The sequence below is a fragment of the Labeo rohita genome, chromosome 6 (genome assembly GCF_022985175.1).
Source record: "Labeo rohita strain BAU-BD-2019 chromosome 6, IGBB_LRoh.1.0, whole genome shotgun sequence".
Classification (NCBI taxonomy): domain Eukaryota; kingdom Metazoa; phylum Chordata; class Actinopteri; order Cypriniformes; family Cyprinidae; genus Labeo; species Labeo rohita.
The window spans coordinates 14,138,690-14,159,523 of NC_066874.1; the positions used below are offsets into that span (position 1 = coordinate 14,138,690).

The 20,834-nt window shown below is 38.9% G+C and overlaps 1 protein-coding gene across 4 annotated transcripts in view; it reads right to left on the bottom strand.

Annotated features, from left to right (window-relative positions):
* The window catches only part of rhbdl3 (rhomboid, veinlet-like 3 (Drosophila)), a 71,274-nt gene that overhangs the window by 33,751 nt on the left and 16,689 nt on the right, over window positions 1-20,834 (bottom strand). For 2 of the 4 annotated variants that reach the window (XM_051112721.1, XM_051112723.1), the window contains one exon: window positions 3,522-3,704. In XM_051112721.1, coding sequence (XP_050968678.1) covers window positions 3,522-3,704 — 183 coding nt within the window. Of the gene's footprint in view, window positions 1-3,521; window positions 3,705-7,134; window positions 7,323-20,834 lie in introns of those variants that run through there. The other 2 variants (XM_051112724.1, XM_051112722.1) reach the window with 2 other exon arrangements.

Sequence of the window (20,834 nt, forward strand, 5' to 3'; positions counted from 1 at the left end):
TTTCCAAGTCAAGTCAAGTTGCAGCTGTGTTTCCTGAGTCAAGTCAAGTTTCCGAGTCAAGTCAAGCTACAGCTGCGTTCCCTGAGTCAAGTCAAGTTTCCAAGTCAAGTCAAGCTACGACTGCTGTTCCACGGTCAAGTCAAGCTACGGTCGTCGTTCCTGTGTCAAGTCAGGTTAAAGCGGTGTTTCCAGTGTCAAGTCAAGTCAGAGCTATCGCTCCTGTCTCAAGCCAAGTTACAGCCGTCTTTTCTGAGCCAAGTACTATGAAGATGGCCGCCTTCCCAGAGCCTGTTCACAAGATGGCCGCCATCCCCAAGCCTGTTCACAAGATGGCCGCTGTCTCCAAGCCATGCCACAAGATGGCCGCCATCCCAGAACTCTCGGCCAGCACTCGGATGCCGCCTGTGGTCATGATGGCCCACGTGCTGGATTCACCCCTAATGGCTGTATGGGCAGCTAAAATGGCGTCCCTTCACGTCGCGGCTGCTACCCCAGGGTCCAGTCAAGCTCCAGGGTCAAGTCAAGCTTCCAAGTCCGGCCAAGCTACCAAGTCCGGTCAAGCTTCCAAGTCCGGTCAAGCAACAGAATCAAGTCAAGCCAAAGCAGCTGTTCTCCATGAGTCAAGCCAAGACACAGCTGTCGTTCTCCATGAGTCAAGCCAGGACATAGCTGTGCCCCACAAGTCAAACCAAGTCACAGCTGTGCCCCACGAGTCAAGCCAAGTCACAGCTGTTCCCCACGAGTCAAGTCACGTTACAGCTGTTGTTCCTGAGTCAAGCCATGTTGTTCCTGAGTCAAGTCACGTTACCGCTGTAGTTCCTGAGTCAAGCCATGTTGTTCCTGAGTCAAGTCACATTACAGCTGATTTCCATGAACCAAGTCAAGTTACAGCCGTGTCACCTTTTGCTGCTCTTCCAGAGTCAAGTCACGTCCCGCCTGACGGCCCAGAGTCAAATTCATTTCCCGCCTGACAGCCCAGAGTCAAGTCACGTCCCGCCTGACGGCCCAGAGTCAAGTCACGTCCCGCCTGACCGCCCAGAGTCAAGTCACGTCCCGCCTGACCGCCCAGAGCCACGCCATGTCTCGTCTGACATCCCAAGGTCACGGCCTGTCATGATGGCCAGCGTGCTGGACCCACCACTAGTGTCAGTGAGGGCAGCAAACATCCTAGTGGCATCAACACCTTCTAAAACCACCATTAAAGAGGTCCTGCCACCCGCCGCTGCTCTTCCCTTAGTGGCGGTTGCCATTTGGTGTGTGTGGGCTGCACACTGTGCTTCGGAGGTCACATCTGTTCACAAGTCTGCTCCTGAGGTCCCGTCTGGTCCCAAGGCTGCTCCAGAGGCCTCTTCCATCGGAGAAGCTGCGCCCATGCCTCCTGAGGTATCAGCACTTGCTGTAGAACCTCCTAGGGAGGCGGCGTTAACCAGTGCACTCTCTGCTTCTCCCCTTATTCTGTCTGCCTCCTCTGTCCCTGTTCTCCCCAGGTCCCAGTCTATGACGCGGGTTCCTGCTCTGCCCTGGAGGGCCCCTGCGCCTCCTGCTCTGTCCTGGAGGGCTCCTGCACCTCCTGCTCCGCCCTGGAGGGCTCCGGCGCCTCCTGCTCTGCCTCTGGTTCCGCCCTGGAGGGCTCCTGTGCCTCCTGCTCTGCCTCCTGCTCCACCCTGGAGGGCTTCTGCTCCGCCTCCTGCTCCGCCCTGGAGGGCTCCTGCGCCTCCTGCTCCGCCTCTGGCTCCACCCTGGAAGGCTTCTGCCCTGCCGGTTCTGCCTCAGTCTCCTGGCCCTCCCACCGCTCCCCAGGACTGTTTTTCGGTTGGAGCGTCTGGAAGTCGCTCCTTGGGGGGGGGGGGTGGGGGGCTATGTCACGAATCTGGTCGGTGTCCTGCGGTCCGCTCACCGCCAGAGGTCGCTCTCACCCTGTCACTACACACAGACTGTTGCTTTGCACCCCGGACTACTACTCCCATCACCCATCGCGCCGATTGCGTTGCCTCCTGTAGCCAATCAGGCGCACTATAAAAGCCCCGGACTTTCCCCATGCAAGCCACGGAGTGTTGTTGTTGTCATTATTATTATTAGCGTTTCCTAGTTCCCTTGTTCCTAGTTCCCTGTGTTTAGTTCCCTCGCCTGGCTTCCCCCGTTTCGACTGTTCGCCGCCTGCCTACTGGACTCTCACTCGTGTTATTGGTTTATTCTCCTCGCTCAGCCCCTTATGGATTACGTTCGCCACAGATCGACCCTCGCCTGTTTCACGGACTTCTATTGTGCATCGCCTTTGTTATACCCGCCTGCCATTGTTGTTGTCTTTGTCTCGTCCTGTTAATAAAAGCTCGCAGATGGATCCGCTCGCCTCTCGTCTTTCACTCTCCGTTACAGTATGAAGTAACATTAACCATTAACACTAATAAACAGTGAATGCTGTCAAATTATTGTTTGTTGACATTTTTGTTCATGATGCTTAATCTATATTATTGACAATAACCTAATCAAAAATGTCACTAGACCTTTTTGTTAGTGAATACTTGATTAACACCACATATTTATCATGATTTGAAAGAAACTTTTCTTACTTGAGCTGCTTAAACATCTCAACCTATAAATATTCTATTATTTTTTTATTCCTTTAATAAAAAAAATATAACATTAACAGTTACATAAAGATTGTGCCATAACTCTTTAAACACACACCTGACACACAAAAACATTCCCCACAAAAACAAACAGCCATTAAGTGCTCCATGGGATTCACTTTTCTGTGGCATAATGATTTGTAGAAGATCTTTGTGTCAGTTGTTTCCATGGAAACCACACAAGGAAAAGTCAAACAATATGGGATTTAGACAGTACACACACAAACTGTGATATCACTGCCACGTTCTTTACTGTCAGAGCACCATGGTACAGCTAAAGAAAAAAAAAAGACTCAGAAAATGACATAATGGAGCGGTGCTGCCACACTTTAATTGCTTTCCATCACAATGAACATAATGGTGAAACATGGCTATTAATGCATGCATATACTGCATATACATTCAGTTTTCATATTTCTTATAATAAAAATTGAATCCAACACTTGTTATTACAATCTGTCTTTTCCCTGTATCTCTATTCTCACATTGTTACAGTGGACAATGAATGAGAGCTGTACAGCAACAATAGAAGTGTAGAGACCCCAACTGCATGCTCCTCATTCCTCTGTCCCACTTTCACATGGCCTGCTACAGCCAATCAAAACACAGAATCTGATTCAAAGTTTCACTGCATTGCTTTATAGCACTATAGCTCTATTCTCCAGCCTCTGTCATGAACAATGAGACTCTTTGAAGAGTTGCTGTATGTGTGAAAGAAAGACTGAGAGAGAATGAAAAAAAGAGATAGGGAAAAGGGCAGAAGAGGGTGTGAGATTGAGGATGGGTGGCATTCAGATTTTCCCACAGATTTGAAGGCATTCCCATGCAAGTGGAATGGAATATTCCATGTTTTGGCTTTTAGTTCAGGGTCAGAAGTTCTACAAACCTCACCTCAAGTTCATCTGCAGAACTCACCAGGTTAACAAAATCCTGGTAGCAGATCTTTCCATCGGCATTTCCGTCAGCCAGGGCTAGAAGAACCTCCAGCTTGTGGGGGTCCAGTTCTGATCCATGAGCCGCAAGCAGGTCTCGGAAACGCTCAGTACTGATGAAGCCCGAATTCTCTGGGTCATACTGAACACAGGAGAAAGAGGAGTAAATTAGAATTCATTTTTACATTCTGATTTTAGAACATTTTGGTGAACATTATAAGAACAGTTCACATAATTCAAAACAAATTCTATCTGCCATCTTTGAACTCATAACATGATGATATTCACTACTATGGAGTTTATCAATCATTCCATATGAGGACAATAGGCAGAGAGACATTACTGGACTTCGTCTATTAGATAAGTTAGAAAGTTAATGTGTTAACACACTGAATATTGTTGTATTTACACTGCCAAGTCAGCACAGAAGCTGTATCTGAAGTGTCAAAAATACTGTACCATTAAATGCATGATATATGTTTTCATAAAACTTGTAGAAATAATTGTAAATATTAATGTGTTGAATATGAACTTCTGAATACAGAAACGTGTTCAATGAAGAATGAAGAATGCTTTCGTTTACACAGAGCAATAGCAACATCTAAACCGCCTCTGATACAAGGGCATTATAACTGTTCAGTTTTCTGTGATTTCTAGCAACTGAACAGAACTTGCAGAGCTGATAGTAACTGAGCCACAGCACACAAAGTTTCTGGCAAAGACCTGTTTATTCAGAAATGCTTAGAGAAAGTCAGATGGGGCGTTTAACAAAAGGAGAGTCATCTGGATTCTTTCTGTGGTGAAATTTGATTATCATCTAATTATTATTGAAGCTCAACAAGTAAAATATCACCCACAATCGGTTCATAAGGCCAGTGAAAAAAACGTATAAATATATGTCAGATTATGTCTATAAAGTGTGTGTTTTATTATGTTTAATATTTTATTTTAATTTATTTTATTTATAAATTGTGAAGTTTAATCAGTAAACAAACATTACACATACATAACCTTAAACACCACTGTTTATTAACTATTAATAAGCATCAAATTAAGAGTTTATTGAGGCAAAAGTCATAGTTAATAGTTGATGATTTGGTGAGATTTGGTTCTCAAAATAATGTCTGACTGTTGGGGTCTACAAACATTAATATTTGTATTTAGGTAATAAAAAAATAAGGATGGTTTAATGGCACAATGCCAACAACATGATCTGTTTTGAACATTGTGTTTTGTGTCACTGAGTCAAAGATCACAGAGCTCATCCTGTTTTAGTAATTGGTGTCAATGTGTCAGCCTTTCAGGCTCTCAAACATTCATTCACTGTTTGCTTGGGCAGATAAGGTCATAAGGCCACAGAGCAATAGGCTGAACATTGAGAGCTTGAGCGCACACACACACACACACACACACACTGACATAATGAACTACTGGAGAAAAATTATAGCTCAAGATTAATACACAGCATACTAAACATTATTAAAGGAGAACTCCACTTCTAGAACAACAATTTACAAATAATTTACTCACCCCCTTGTCATCCACGATGTCTTTCTTTCATTTCAGCATTTTTCCCCGTATAATGGACAGCTATGGTGCCCCGATTTTGAACTTCCAAAATGCAGTTTAAATGCAGCTTCAAATGATTCCAAATGTGGTTGTAAACTATCCCAGCTGAGGAAGTAAGGGTCTTATCTAGCAAAACGATCGGTTATTTACATTAAAAAAATACAATTTAAATCCTTTTTATTCTCAAATGCTCGTCTTGCCTTGCAGTCCTTGAACTCTGTGTATTCTGGCTCAAGACAGTTAGGGTATGTCGAAAAACTCAGACCATATTTTCTCCCTCAACTTCAAAAATCATTTCAAAATCATCCTACATCATTGCAGAAGTACTGACCCAGTCTTCGCAAAGTGAGCATGCAAAAAAAGATCAAACACCCTTAACAAAAAAGGTAAAACAACGATACAGGACGATTTTGAAGTTGAGGGAGAACATGGGATTGGGGTTTTTTCGACATACCCTAACTGTCATGAACAGGAACAAAAACAGTCCAGGCAGAGTAAGACAAGACGAGCGTTTGGCATTAAAAAGTATATAAATTGTATTATTTTTATTAAAATAACCAATCGTTACACTAGATAAGACCCTTCTTCCTCGGCTGGGATAATTTACAACCGCATTTGGGGTCGTTTGAAGCTGCATTTAAACTGCATTTTGGAAGTTCAAAATTGGGGCACCATATCAGTCCATTATATGGGGAAAAAATGCTGAAATGTTTTCCTCAAAAAACATAATTTCTTTACGACTGAAGAAAGAAAGACCGTCGTGGATGACAAGGGGGTGAGTAAGTTATTTGTAAATTGTTGTTCTGGAAGTGGAGTTCTCCTTTAAAGCTAGAACAATCAACACATACAGATAGTATGTCAGATGGATCTATATAAGCCAAGAGAAAAATGTCACTCATTGAATGGGAACATTGACGCTTTAATGTAAGCTGACCTGTCATGTTAACGCAAAACATTCTGCAATGTCATTTAGATAATGCTACAAACAATATATTTTAAACAAGATTTGTTTAACATAATAATGTACAAACTCAGCATTTTTCCAAAAGTATGGAAATGGACTTTACTGTACAACCCTTATCAACCACTCATACTTTACTTAGTATTACACTGATTTTACCACAAGTAGGGCATTTGGATTACCTAGAACCTCCCCTTACTGCACAGACTATAGTCTATTCTTTTCTTTTCGTTTTTTCTTATTTATTTATTAAAAGGTGCACCAACTAATAAAGAATTATATTTATTATTAATATATGGATATACTCTGGAATACACAAAATAATAAGATTAAATTAATTCCTAAACAATATTAATTTCTAATTATTATTACATTAATTATTAACAATGAATAATTTTATAACATTTAACGTACTAATGTTATAGTTTAACATTAAATAACATAACATAGTCCATCAGGATGTTTATGGTTGCCAAGCAACACTGCAACTATGTGCATTGATATAGAACAGGGTGTTTATTTCTGCCTCTGAAGGGCCAACATCCTGCAGATTTTAGCTCCAATCTGCTCCAACACACTTTTTTGGGGAATTTCTAGTAATCCCAAAGACCTTGATTAGCTGATTCAGTTGTGTTTAGTTCGGGTTGGAGCTAAATTCAGCAGGACAGTGGCCCTCCAGGAACAAGTTTGAACACCCCTGATATATAATGTGTGGTCACTGGTGAGCATTTATAGTCAGTGGCTCCAAACATGGCTCATCCATTTAGAATTTACAGACTTAAGACTTACAGACTTTTTATTGTACAGTATGTGTACTTACAGTGTGTTTACCTATGAAAATACTGGGTAAAATGTGGTAACTACATGGTTAGGTTCAGGGTTAGTACCTAGTTATTATCAGTTATTTTAATTAATGTACTTGCGAAACAGGACAATAAAATAATGTGCTACCATCTAGAGATAACATGAGAGAGGAAAAAAAACATTTCCACTGTTATTCAGACAAACAAACACATAACACCTTCTCTAAAGATGCACCCACCTTCTCTTGAATGATCTCTGCTAACTTCTGTGTGCTGTTAATTTTGGCCCCACAAGTTTTCATGGTATGATCTGTTCTTGTCCCACACTGTCCCCATAGAGGGAGAGAGTGAGAAGCTGGGCTGGAGACAGAGCCTAATCTCTGCCCATTGGGGATTTACAGTTCAGTGCAGACCCCCACCCCCAGAACACAAGCAAACAAACACCCACCACAAACTCCACCCTCAACCTCTTAGCCTACATTCTTAGCACCCGATCACAAACACGCACTCTCTGGTGTGAACAAGAAAACACATACATTCATGGTGTCATACCTACATGAGCTATTTTTAGTAAACTGGCTAACAGAGAATCCAGCTCCAACAACGCGGTTGGGATGGCCTAGTTTATTCTGCCATCTTACCTAATTATATATAACACACATAACAAATTAAATTCCTTCTGCTGAGCCTGCACATACACAAATATAACCAATGAATCTCACAAAATGACACAGCAAAATGTAAGTGTGCTAAGTGTGTCCTTTCCTAAAATATCATTTCATTCAATTGATTGAAGTTGATAGTGCTCTTATGAAATCCTGTTGTACATAAAATGTATGATATTGTAAAAACCAGCCACTGCAGCCCTGATAATTAAATATCACATTAATCCTGCTTAAAGACAGTCCTGGGGCTGATCTTTCATTACAGAGCTAACAAAAGGGGTGGTGTGTGTTTGTGAGACCCCTGGTATTCCAAGCCTCATTTTCATACAGCCGCATATTAAACAGTCTTCTTTACACAGGAGAGAATAGAGTTCACCAACTGCCACAATCTGTGTGTGTGTATGTGTGTTTGGAAGGGGACGAATAAAAAGATTAATACATCTCCAGTCCAGATAATAGTAACAATTGTTGAATTCTTTGATTCATATGGAAACTACTTCCACCCCTGTGTAAAATAATAATAAAAGAATAATTGTGAGAAAAAGTAAGAAATAATAGAGAAACAAGAAATAAAGTCACAATTACAATCAAAAACAAACAAACAAACAAACAAACAAAAAAACAGAAAGAAAGCAAACAAAAACCTTGTTATGATGAAATACAAAGTCACAGATGTGACATATAAAGCCATATTTTAAGATGCACAACACTGCAAGATGTCAGCACATAGTCACACTGTGAGTTGTAATGCCTTGCTATTAGGAAAAAAAAAAATTTAATTGTGAGAAATGAAATTACAGTGTAGGATGTCAAATTCCAAAATATAAAGTTGCAGTTGCGAGAAACAGAGAAATGTCAAGTTGGTGTGCAAGATTTAAAACCACACTGTGAGATATTAAGTCATAATTGGGAGATATAAACTAATTTGTTCTCTATTTATTTACTTGTTTTTATTTATACATTTATTTTACTCTGATGCAGATTCATGAGCAATACATCACTGGTAATATACTTGCTTTCAGAGAAGCCCTAAAATAAATTCAGACATTTTATACTAAATTTACACATAAACAGACGCACTGTATATACACATCCACCCAAAATGCTGCAAAACTGCAGAAGTTCTTCTACCACCACATGAGCAACACATAATTTCACGCACCACTAAGTCTAACCCAGAGCACCTCTGCATCACCAAACATCTCCATTTTAGCTCAGCACTGTGGGCTATTATTTTTTTCCTGCACATATACAACAAACCTTTTAAAACCTCTCAGTAAAATTGATGTTTATAGACAAAACTCAAGTAAGTCAGGTTTATTATAGATAATCACAAGGTATTATTATAAAGAGGGTAATCAATAAGGTAATGCAAGTTCAGGGCTTAGTACAAGACCCTGTCCATAACTAATGCTCAATAACAGGAGAAAAGGGGGTGGTGTGTGTCTCACATGCTCTTTTAATGCAGCTGAATTTTAGAATAACATTCAGCATATACCTTATGTTGTAACCAAACTCATACATGTTCATGTGGAAAGAATGTCATTCAAAGAGGATTAGCATAATTATCTCCTCATGAATAGGAAACACAAATAACAGGATTAAAACATACAGACCCTACACACAATCACACAATAAGGAAGTAATCACCACCATCAATTATCTATCATTCTGCTGTATTGCAATAAATATACATACACTGCCTTGCGAAAGTATTCAAACTCCTTAATTTTTTGTCATGTTTTGTTATGTTGCAGCCTTATGTTAAACTGCTTTATTTTTTTCCATATCAATTTACGCTCCATACACTATAATGACAAAGTTAAGTAAAAAAACAACTGAAATGATTCCATTGCATAAGTATTCATACCTTTATCTGGGGCACTTGAAATTTAGCTCTGAATCATTTGTATTGCTTGGAGTTGTTACTACACTTTGAGTGGAGTTAATCTGTGGACAATTCAATTGAATGGGTTTGATTTAGAACTCACACACCTCTCAATAAATGGTCTAATGGCTGAAAATGCATATCAGAGCAAAAACCAAGCACTGAGGTCAAAGGAACTGTAGAGCTCAGAGAAAGGACTGTGTCAAGCCAGGCATGTGGGGAAGAGTTCAGAAAAAATTCTGCTGCACTGAAGGTTCACAGAACCAGAATATTTTCACACTGCATCTCCAAATTAGTGTGGAACAAACATAAAGACAGTATTTAAAATGTTGCATATTTTAAATATTTATTTAATGGCATATTTTTATTTTTATGCCAAGTATTATGAAAGAGATTAAACATGTCAAATAGTCTAATCCTTAACATATTCCTATTACAATATGCATCAGTTGGCAAGTATGAGCCTTTCTGTCACTTATCCATATGACCCATCCAAGGCAGTCAGAGAAAAAAGACTCTACCATAAGAGTGAAGAAATTTGAAGAAAAGGGAAAAACTCCACCATCATCTAAATGCATGAATATATTTGCAAATGTTAAACACAGAATTTTGGAGCTCAATATTCAGAAATAGCTTACTTTATAAAAATGAATACTGAATACAAATACTGTATTTATAAATAAGTTTTATTTACCTGATTCCAAAGGGAGAACCATTTTAAAATCCAGTACCAAAACAAAATGCTAATTCTGAAGCTTAGATTCAGAAACACACTATACACACAATGGAACACTGGCTATCCCTCTTCATCTTAATGTCATTAAAGACCTCTGTAACAAGACCTTCTGTTCTCTCATTAATGGCTAGACCAAGGCCTGGTGGCTCTACAATTAATGACATAAAACAGTGCCACTGGAAAAGCAGCAGGGTCACAAATGCCATCAGGTGTGAGTTACAGCCTCCACACAGCCTTTAGATAAAGAACCGACCTGACCAACATGAACTAAAAGCTGCTAATTAAAAACTACTGCTCTGAGGGGTCTCAAAGACAGCATTCACAAAACCACAAACACTGTGCCCAGATTATTGTATGATGTCATTCACAGCGGCTATTAAAAGAAATGTGAAAACAGAACACTATCCAGGGAGTGTGAACACAAGCTCATTTTCATTGCTTGGGAGCACAGGAATTTCATGGCTGAAGACGCTATTCAAAATTACAAAGCAACAGTGTGTGGAAACAAGTCAAGAATGTACAGACAATCGTAATTAGCACTTCAAACAAAGGGTGTCATCAAACATTATGCATAGACAAAATGAACCACTTTTGTCTGAGCGCTCAGTTCCATTGAGTTTTTTCATGGCCTCCAGGGCTTTGCATATGTTAGCTATTGCTCAGCTTCTTTAGAAGACTGTACTGTAAATTGTCCCAGCCCTCAGGCTGTGAACCAACAAAGGCTGCACTGCGCAGGGTGTACAAAACCACCCAGGCTCATTGGAAAAATGTGGCTGTGGTGTCATTTCTGCAAAATGATATTACGCTGCTCCTTGACACTTTCAAATTGAAATGTTCAGTGAGTGGCACTAAAAGTGTACTCAGTTCATCCTGAAACAGATGAACATGAATATGGCAATGTTTTATTACACTGGTTCTTGTACGTAGTGTAGCAGTTTGGAAATGAAATGTTAGTTGAGAGGTGCTAAAATATTAATGCTCACTTGAAAATCCGCTAATTTGAATAATAAATCTTATTTGAAATTAACGCACCACATACTAAACCCTACCCTAAACCTAGGCCTACAAAAACATAATAGGCCTACATGACATAATATTTTCTTTTAAAATGCTCTTTTATTGTGACTCATGTTTCTCAGAACTTGTGATATATATCAGGACTTACATCTCACACATACAGTAAAACATGATTTGTTTCTGGATTCTGTTTTATGATTCAATACAAATTTATTTTAAAATGGCTTCTAATGAAATGAATTAATAAAACAGTGATCATTCTTATAAAAGGTAATCAAATAAAATCTAAAGCTGATGAAAAGGGACTCTCAGAGCAGCTCAGAAGGAATTTATGCGTTTGTGTCTAGTATATTGAGATGCAGACACTGAAAAAATTGGCACGTGTGTTTGAGTTTGTGTCTCAGACGAAATCATGCCATTCATTCACACATAGACACACATAACATGCAGACTGTTAAATTAGCGCAATCTCAATACGATATTGTTTATCGTCCAGCCCTACTGGGGATGACCATTAAGGCACATGGTTTCTCCTACCATCTCTGCTTGGAAGAAGCATCATCTACACCTCAGTCTTGCAAAGACAGAGCTCCTTGTAATTCCCCGGCAAACTCAAATTACTGTGCAAATAGGCTCAACAACACTTTTTCACATCTCAACAATGGCCTGGTCGTGTAGGTTCGTACTTTACAACACCCGGAATATCAAACCCTTCCTGTCAGAATGTGCAGCGCAGCTCCAAACTTTTCTAATTCCAAGGCTGGACTACTGCATTTCTCTACTGGTGGATCTTCCAGCCACCATGACTAAACCTCTGCAGATGATCCAGAACGTCTGGTCTTCAATCAGCCAAAGAGAGCAAACGTCACACACCCCTCCTGATCTCACACCACTGGCTCTCAGCTGTGGCCAGAATGAAATTTCAGGCCTTGACACTGGATTGTAGGACTGCAATTGGAACGGCACCTCCCTACCTCAATACACTACTACAAATGTATCCTTGAGAAATGTATATGAGTCACGCCAAAAAATCACTTGCCAAAACCTTCACCCTCTCTGTTCCTCTCTGGTGGAATGAACTGCCAAGCTCCACCCGAACTGCTGAGAACATCACATCTTTCAAGAAACACTTTTTTATAAGCACCTTACCATGTTTGTGAACATCCAGAAAATGGCTGGGTACAGTGTTTTAGAGGAGAATTCAAATGCAACGGACTGAGTAAAGCAATGCATTGGAAAAGATCTGCATCAAAGTCCCAGGTCACACCCACCTAATGAGTCATCATGGAGGGAGCAGTGAAATGTCAGTTAGAACACTACTACAACAAGATCTCGTAAAACCTTGTCAGAATGCGTAGATAATTTTGAACAGCTCTCAGTGAAATACTGTTTTAGGAAGCTGGTAGAGTACGGCATCTTCAAGCAGGGGTTAATTGAACATATGCACAGAGCGTTCTTTAGAACTTCCACATAATGATAAGCCAGCTCATAAACTTCCAGTGAAGCTCATTTTATATGCGCTACACATAGGAAGAGATTCACACAGAAACCTCTACTGCCTCGTTTTTATCAGAAACCGAGAAAAATAATAATTACAACATCGTAAATATTGATAGTGGCATTAACATTCAGCGTTATTTAACATATCATTTTATTTAACATAATTTAAAGGGGTCATCGGATGCCCATTTTCCACAAGTTATGATTCTTTAGGGTCTTAATGAAAACTCTATAACATACTTGGTTAAAATTCCTCAACGGTAGTTTAAAAACAACCTTTTTACCTTGTCAAAATTAGCTCTGCAGATATCAGCCCATTCTGTTGCATGTTCCTTTAAATGCAAATGAGCTCTGCTCACCCCGCCCCTCTCTTCTGTAGAGTGACGAGTTGTGCTCTGTTTACTTTCGCAAGGCACGCCGCATTTAGCTGTGTTTAGCCACTCAACTTGCTAACTAGCACGTTATTAGGAAAGGCGACTGCAAAGATTCATAAAAAAATCCTTATACTCGCTTCTGCTGTAAGTGAAGCTAGATAACGAATGATTTGCACGAACATAGATGGATATATGTAGATCGGGAGGTGCATTCCATCCACAAACATAATCCACTGCATCTTCAGCGGCTTAGATTAGGGGTGCTCCGACTGATCGGCTACCGATCATTATCGCCCGATAATCCCTTGGGGATGTTTGATCGGCGGTCTCTAAAAAGGCAGATCTCATAAACCGATCCAAAGCTGATTACGGGCCTGGCGTGAGAGGTTTGGTACGACATGCAGCGTTATGCTCAGGTGCTTTTCGGCGCGGAGAAAATTTTAATGCTGAAGGTGAAATACAATTCATATTTCTTCGTTAAATATCTTATGTAAACCGTAATTTCACAAACAGCGCGAGTGAATGACCGCGCTCTCTCTCTTTCTCTCTCGAAAGTGCGCAAAAGGCTTCCAATCACCATATCGTGTCTGACTATAAGCAATCAGCACAGCTGACACGGGAATTGTTACTTGCACAATAGAATCAGTGTCACATGATCGTTAAAGTTTGTAAACTGCTTTTCTTTTTAATTCTCTCCAGTGTTTAACCATTCAGCACTCGCGTGCCCTCCTGGAGACTGGGCGCTCATGCACACTTGAAGCGTAAACACATAACGCCACGTTCACATACCTCCGTTTGCAGTGCGTAGTTTTCCGTTCTCATGTTAACGGATTAAAGCGTTCAAGCTGCACACAGTTGTGGTCTAGTAGTGCGTTCCAGGAGCGGTGTATCTGCCGCAGTGTAGAGATCATTTCCGCACGGAGTCTGTGCCGCGCGCAGAATTAAAGTGACAGCGCACTGTTTGCGGTAAATATGCTGAAAAGGTATTATCAATAACAATGTTTGGATTTGAAATCAAAATAATGGATAAGTATGTTTGTGGAAATCAGATCTGTGCTGTGTGTAAGCTATTGTGCAATAAATGCACAATTCTACAAACAAAAATGCACTGCATGATCAAACATTTATGTGATATATATATATATATATATATTTTTTTTTAAGTCTCCTCTCTACCCCTGAAATTAAAAAACTCCCCTCTCTCAAAAAAACAAAAAAACAAAAACACAAGGCCCTGAATAAGTGTCTAAAAATCCTGATTGGAGTATCTCTATAAATAATTTTACATGATTAATCGGATCGGCAGATACAGTTTCCTGTGATCAGCAATCAGTGATTGGCCTCAAAAATCCTGATCGGAGCACCTCTAGTTCAGATGTTGGAAGTAAATGACAACCACTATGTTCATTATTGCATCCAACAATAGAACACCTCAATCGCTTAGGAGACATTCTTGTGTACGTCCCTGCTCCGGCATCGAAACAATGGCGATCGGACTGTTACAGCTCATTCAGGGCAGGTCTAAGGTAAGATGCCAGTGTCAATCAAATTACTGTGGAAGCGGCCTCTGTCGGTGTGACATCACACAGGCAAGAAGCTAAGAATGGCTTGATTTGAAAAAGGGGAAATTATTTTTTACAGATGAATTAAAAACCACTGGGTGGATTTTTGTCATTATAAGGTATTTATGTTCATTTATGTTCAAACAACATGTAAAAGTGAACTCTGCATCCGATGACCCCTTTAAATACCTATCCTGGTAATCCCAGGAGAGTACCTAGACACATAGTTGTACACTATTATAACTGTTTAAGCTAACGTTAGCTAGCTAGACATTGCCAACTCTTCAAGGACATTGTAATAGCATTCTTGACAATCAATAACTTGCCTTCATAGTCATAACACATTTTTAAAATCTCATAATATTTTAAAGCCTTTATTATTTTTCAACTCTACAGCTGTGCAGTACAACTCACTTAAACGATTCACTTTTCATTCATGAAGATGACATGAAAAAATGTCTTTTCACGAACAAAGATTTTTTACGATGAAAATGACATGAAATTGTGGCAGCAGAGGATCACTCATTGGCTGCAGCTGCCAAATAAACTAGTTTTTTCAAGTCTTGCTTTTCAATTTATTATAAAATGACTATTATCACAAATTTTAGTACTTTTACTGCACCAAAGTGTAGAGTATAACAAGTGTAGGAAGTCATTACAATTATTTAGCATATTTAACGTATTTACCCACAGAATTTTTTTACACTCATGTTTTTCATTCTTGGAACGGACGTTCGTTCCTTAGACAAACAAAAATTTTCATCAAATTTTGAATGGATTATGAAGAGATAACGAGCAGAGGGCACCCCTCTTATGGCAAGGTACAGTAGACCGGAAATGACTGAGCTGGCTCGCCTAAAACAAGGAAGTAATCTGGCATATGGTCAATTGGTCCGTGTTATCAAATCTATATGCATCATCACAATCAGTATACAATGGACACACACCCCAGCTGGACCCGCTTTTTTATCTCCATAAGGATCTTTTGGCAATTCTCCTTCCTTGCCACAGTGGCTTACAGACACAAATTAATTTTAATGTCAATGTAAATTTAGTACCAAATATTATTACTGCAGGTGTTTCAGTAAAGCTTTTTAAACAGTGTGCATTGTAAAAAGTTCTATATAAATGACTTCACTTGACTAAACCAGCTAAAACCAATTTGAGCCAAATATTTGCCTTGTATTGGTGTGTGTGAAAGAGATACACTCTGTTCCTGTATACAATTTCTTTGTGGAACACAAAAGAGGATATTTCGAAGAATACTGAAGAATAACCAAACTGTTTGGTGACCGTTCTATTGTATGGACTAAAACGAAAACGAAACATTTGTGAAAATATCTTTTATGGTGAACAGGAAAAATGAAAGTCCAGTTTTACAAGGACATGGGGGAGAGTCATGTCAGATGACATTTTTTATTTCTGGGTAAGCTATATCAATCAGCCTTCTTATTACATTTCTACATCTTTTATGTAGACAGTAAAAACAACAACAGAAAATGGCACGCAACTTTTCAGAGGTTTTTACTCTGTATTCTGTTTCTGTATGGATCCAAATCCAGTACGTAACTGCCATAAACCACTTGAAATATCCAAATGTTCAAAGCTGGGCATGCCCAGTCTAAGCGGATGAGTCTACTTTAGCTGGAATTTTTATCCCACCAAAACAAAAGGCAGACAGCTTATCAAGGCAGTTCCGTCTCAGCTCACTGCCTTAAATTAAAGACAACCTGTACAGCCTGTCATGTTCTGGATGTTTTCCCACAAACCAGCACTGACAGGAACTAGAGTACATGCTTGAACGATTACATAAAAGTCTGTTACAACAGAATAAACAGAAGTTTTTTGTGCACGTTACTCACAATATTACCTGGAATATAAGTAAGGGATAATGTCTAGCCAACCATTATTATAAAATAGGACCTGACTGCAAAAAAGAAAGATTGCTTTCAGTTGATAGTAAACACATTAAATTAGCATAGCTGTGTATGAAATCTCTTGTCTGGGTACACAGTCAAATATTCAGTTTAGTCAAAAATATCAAGTACATTATCAGTGCTTTGTCTCTTTCTACTAACATTGTGAAACCAGACGTCATTCTTCATGTTTCAGATGCTGCTTTGAGTAAATAAGATTATCTATTTGTCATCAATGAAGCTAATGGATTAACTGTCAGGGCCACTGGGTGTGTGTTTGCAGGCCATACTTATTCACACCATGAATTGCCCAGACACCATTTCTCACATCTGCACTAAAGGTCACGTCTGGCACAGATTGACCATAATCATGCAATTAATCTCTCTAAGGCTAATTCTGGCAGAAATTTGAAACTAAAATACTATTACAATTTATTGTTCTACAAATATTTATCCTACACAGATCTGTACACATCTGTCGTAATATATCCCATCTTTCATTCAGGCCACAAGGAGTTGCATGGTTAGTGAATGAGACCTAGTATCTTTGTTGTTAGCTGCTTAAGGCTGCCAGACCAAATTAGTATTAGTATGTCTTCACCATGTGTTAAACAAAACCTACATGCATTTCTAATATAAAATTACTAATTAATTGTGAAACTATTTGATTTGAGCAGTGCTGCTGTATACTGGCATATGCAACAATCTCTGACATTCTCTGAAAACTCTGCAGAGACTGCTCAGACGTGAGCCCCATATTTGGGCCAATTTCACGGGATTGTACCCGCTCTCCATCTTGCTCACCCCTCTCAGTGAAACTGAATTGTAACCTAATGGGACATTTTTTCCAAGCAGCTCTCTGTGCAGCTTCACTGCTCCATCTGTATCTGTCTGCACTATAGAATCTGGATAAGCGGTCAGCCTATTACAAGAAAAAGAAAAAAAAAAACTGCTAGAAGGCAAAACTGGAGCAGCACCACACAGTACAGCTCAGGGTAATCCAGTCACAAAATAAAACATGCCTGTCATCATTTACTCATTCTCTTGTCATCACAAAACTGTATGACAAAGATAATTTAAAGAATGTTAGTAACCAAACAATTCTGTGAGATTACCTTTAAATGTATATGATTTTACAGATCAAACCTAAGCAGTGTTGGAATTTTATCTACAATAGACATTTGATATGCTTAGAAGCAAAGGAACTTCTTGAAAAGTTAAGACATATCAAATATAGCCTTCAGGTGACACAGACAAAGAATGTCCTTTCCAAGATAACCCTGGTGTCTTTTTGAAGCCCTTTAGAAAACCATCCCTCAAAAAACCACTAGCTCAAATCCTGTTAATATGCTCAGTGTTCTGCTTAGATTGAATATTGAAGGAATAGATACTGTATATTGGAAACCTTGTGAAATTGATTTGCAGATACTGACAGATACACCAAAATGTATCAGCAACATTACTAATGGATCAGGTTTTTTCTTCAGAGTTTGGAAAAGGGCAGTTTGTACAGCAGATGAAGATTGTTGTCATCCAAGGCCTTGTCGTCAGCAGCAGTTTTGAGGTGTTATCAGCAGGCTCGCGATGACGCAGACAGGAATAGAGAGAGAGAGAGAGAGAGAGAGAGAGAGAGAGAGAGAGAGAGAGAGAGAGAGAGAGAGAGAGAGAGAGAGAGAGAGAGAGAGCGCTGGCAGCTTGACAGGGTAATCAATGCTGCCTCAGAGACCGGCTATCCCACAGTTCCCTGTGTGTTGTGGACAAATCACAGTGCTTTCACATTACAAAACAATACTTCCTGAGAATAAAGAACACTTCTGATGTCAAAGACAACAGAAATAGAAGAAAGTCACGATGACATAATGGTTTAATCCCATCTAAAACAGTTCTGTCTTAAAAGGAATTACTCACATAACTACCTGGATTGTAAAACATTTAATGCACTACGAAATGCAACAAAATGTTCATGTCTTCTCTGGATCTACTTCCTAAATAACCATACTGAATTTTCAATAATGAGCCAAAGTGAGAGAACCCACAGCTACACTTTCAGTTAGGCCCTAAGCAAAACATAATTTCATTCAATACTAATGGAGTTCAACCATAAACCTCTCACAGATGCTTCATTAAAAGTCTTCACCTCATTATCATAATGCATAATGCTAAATTCAATGAACAATGAAAGAGAGAAAGTAAAAGAGAGCGAGAGAGAGAGAGATGAGCTGTTCTGTATGGTTTAAGAATTTTAAATTTAGTGTTTTGGTTTGAATTTGTGACATAACTGCATGGGGTGGGGGCCTGTTAAAACGTATTTAGAATAGGTCTAAATTTTGGTCACAGGGTTGCATGAATTGAAAACCAATAATAAAATCTACGGAAAATGAAACAGCTGACATAATATTTCATTTTACCTCCACTGAGACAATTAAGAGTGCCTTATTCATAAAAAGTGTTGCATACAATGATAAATTATTCTGATTTGAATACAGCAGCTGTCTCCATCACCACACGGCCAAGAAAGAAAAAACTACATCATCATGGTACACAACATTGTGAAACTACTGTATGTACGTATTAACAACTTTACAGACATACAAATGTGTACTTATCCTTATGAATATTGAAATAATGGTATTAACATTTTAATTATAATGTCAGTGGCAATTTATCAATGGCATTACGTTTTCAATCTCATTTACTGTATTAAATGCAGATTACTCATTTACTTTTAACATGAAATGATAACATTTCATTCTGTTCTGTGTGATGTCTGCTGCCAACTCCTGAAAGATCCTGTAATTTTAACTATACATTCTTAAAAATAAAGGTGCTTTAAAAGGTTCTTCACAGCGATGCCATAGAAGACCAATTTTTGTTCCACAAACAACCATTCAGTCAAAGGTTCTTCAAAGAACATCTCTTTCTTACCTTTTTATAGGCTGAAGAACCTTCTTTCGCCACAAAGAACCTTTTGTGAAACAGAAAGCTTCTTCAGATGTTAAAGGTTCCTTATGGAACCATTTAGACAAAAAAAGTTCTTCTATGGCATCCTGCAGCACCTTTATTTTTAATTGTGTACAATTCTTTAAAATTTTATAATCAATAACTTTTCTGTAATTCTTTACTTTTAAAGCAATATTTATTTTTTTTGCCATTGGCAAAGGTGTGTTCTGTTCTCAGAACCATAAAATACGCTGAATACACAACGCAGAATCACAAAAGTAATACATTTTATTTGTGCGCTGTAATCCAAATCTTCAGAATTCATATCATTGTGAGGAACAGATTTAAATTCAAGCCTTTATTCATCAGTCTTCATCTCCATCCTGAGCAGTGAATGTAATTGTGCAGTCACTACAAATTTGCCATTGATAAATTGCCACTGACAATATAATTAAAATGTTAATACCATTATTCCAATATTCATGAGGATAAGTACACATATGTATGTCTGTAAAGTTGTTAATAAGTACATACAGTAGTTTCACAATGTTGTGTACCATGATGATGTAGTTTCTTCTCTCATGGCCATGTGGTGATGGAGACATGACAGCTTTTACAACAGTGTTATCAAATGCTAGACTCCTGCCAAAAGACATATAAATACATTTTATTTATATATGTTATAAGTCTATGCTTTTGCCTGAGTTGTCGCAAATTGTGATATGCTATCTTTAGGGAGATGTGCATTTGAATGAGAAATGCATGCCTTCACGAAGTGGAACAGGATACGATTTTTAGGGGTAAACAACTTACATTCTGCTCTGTACCTCACTAAATTCTGTCAGAGAAAATTTCAACTGCAGCACAATGTCATTTGGACTCATTTTGGTGTAATTTCTGATATTCTTTTAATAAAGAAATTATTGTGATTGCACTGTCTGTCTGTCATGTTTTTCTTTATTCATTGTTAGGACTTGAAGTAGGAGTGGGATTAGTGACTCAAAATATCTTTTTAATACTATATTGCTACTAAAATGGTAATTTTCCTGCACATTTCTGTCTATGTTTTATGTCTTACTACTACTTGAATTCCTTTCTAATTTGTAACACAGATAAACACACAATCTCGGAGGGTCGAGAAAGAGTTATGTTATTAGAGTAGGCAGATCAGACCGCCCCTGTTTTTAAAGCTCTTCTGCAAATTTAAGTGAAAATGTAATTGATTGCACCATTCATCCTCAATACGGCAATCACTCACCATAAACCCTGACAAAAGGCACTCATCACAGAAAGCAAAAGAAAAGAGCAACAGTTTCTCACTGTCTTGATCTTCATTCACTC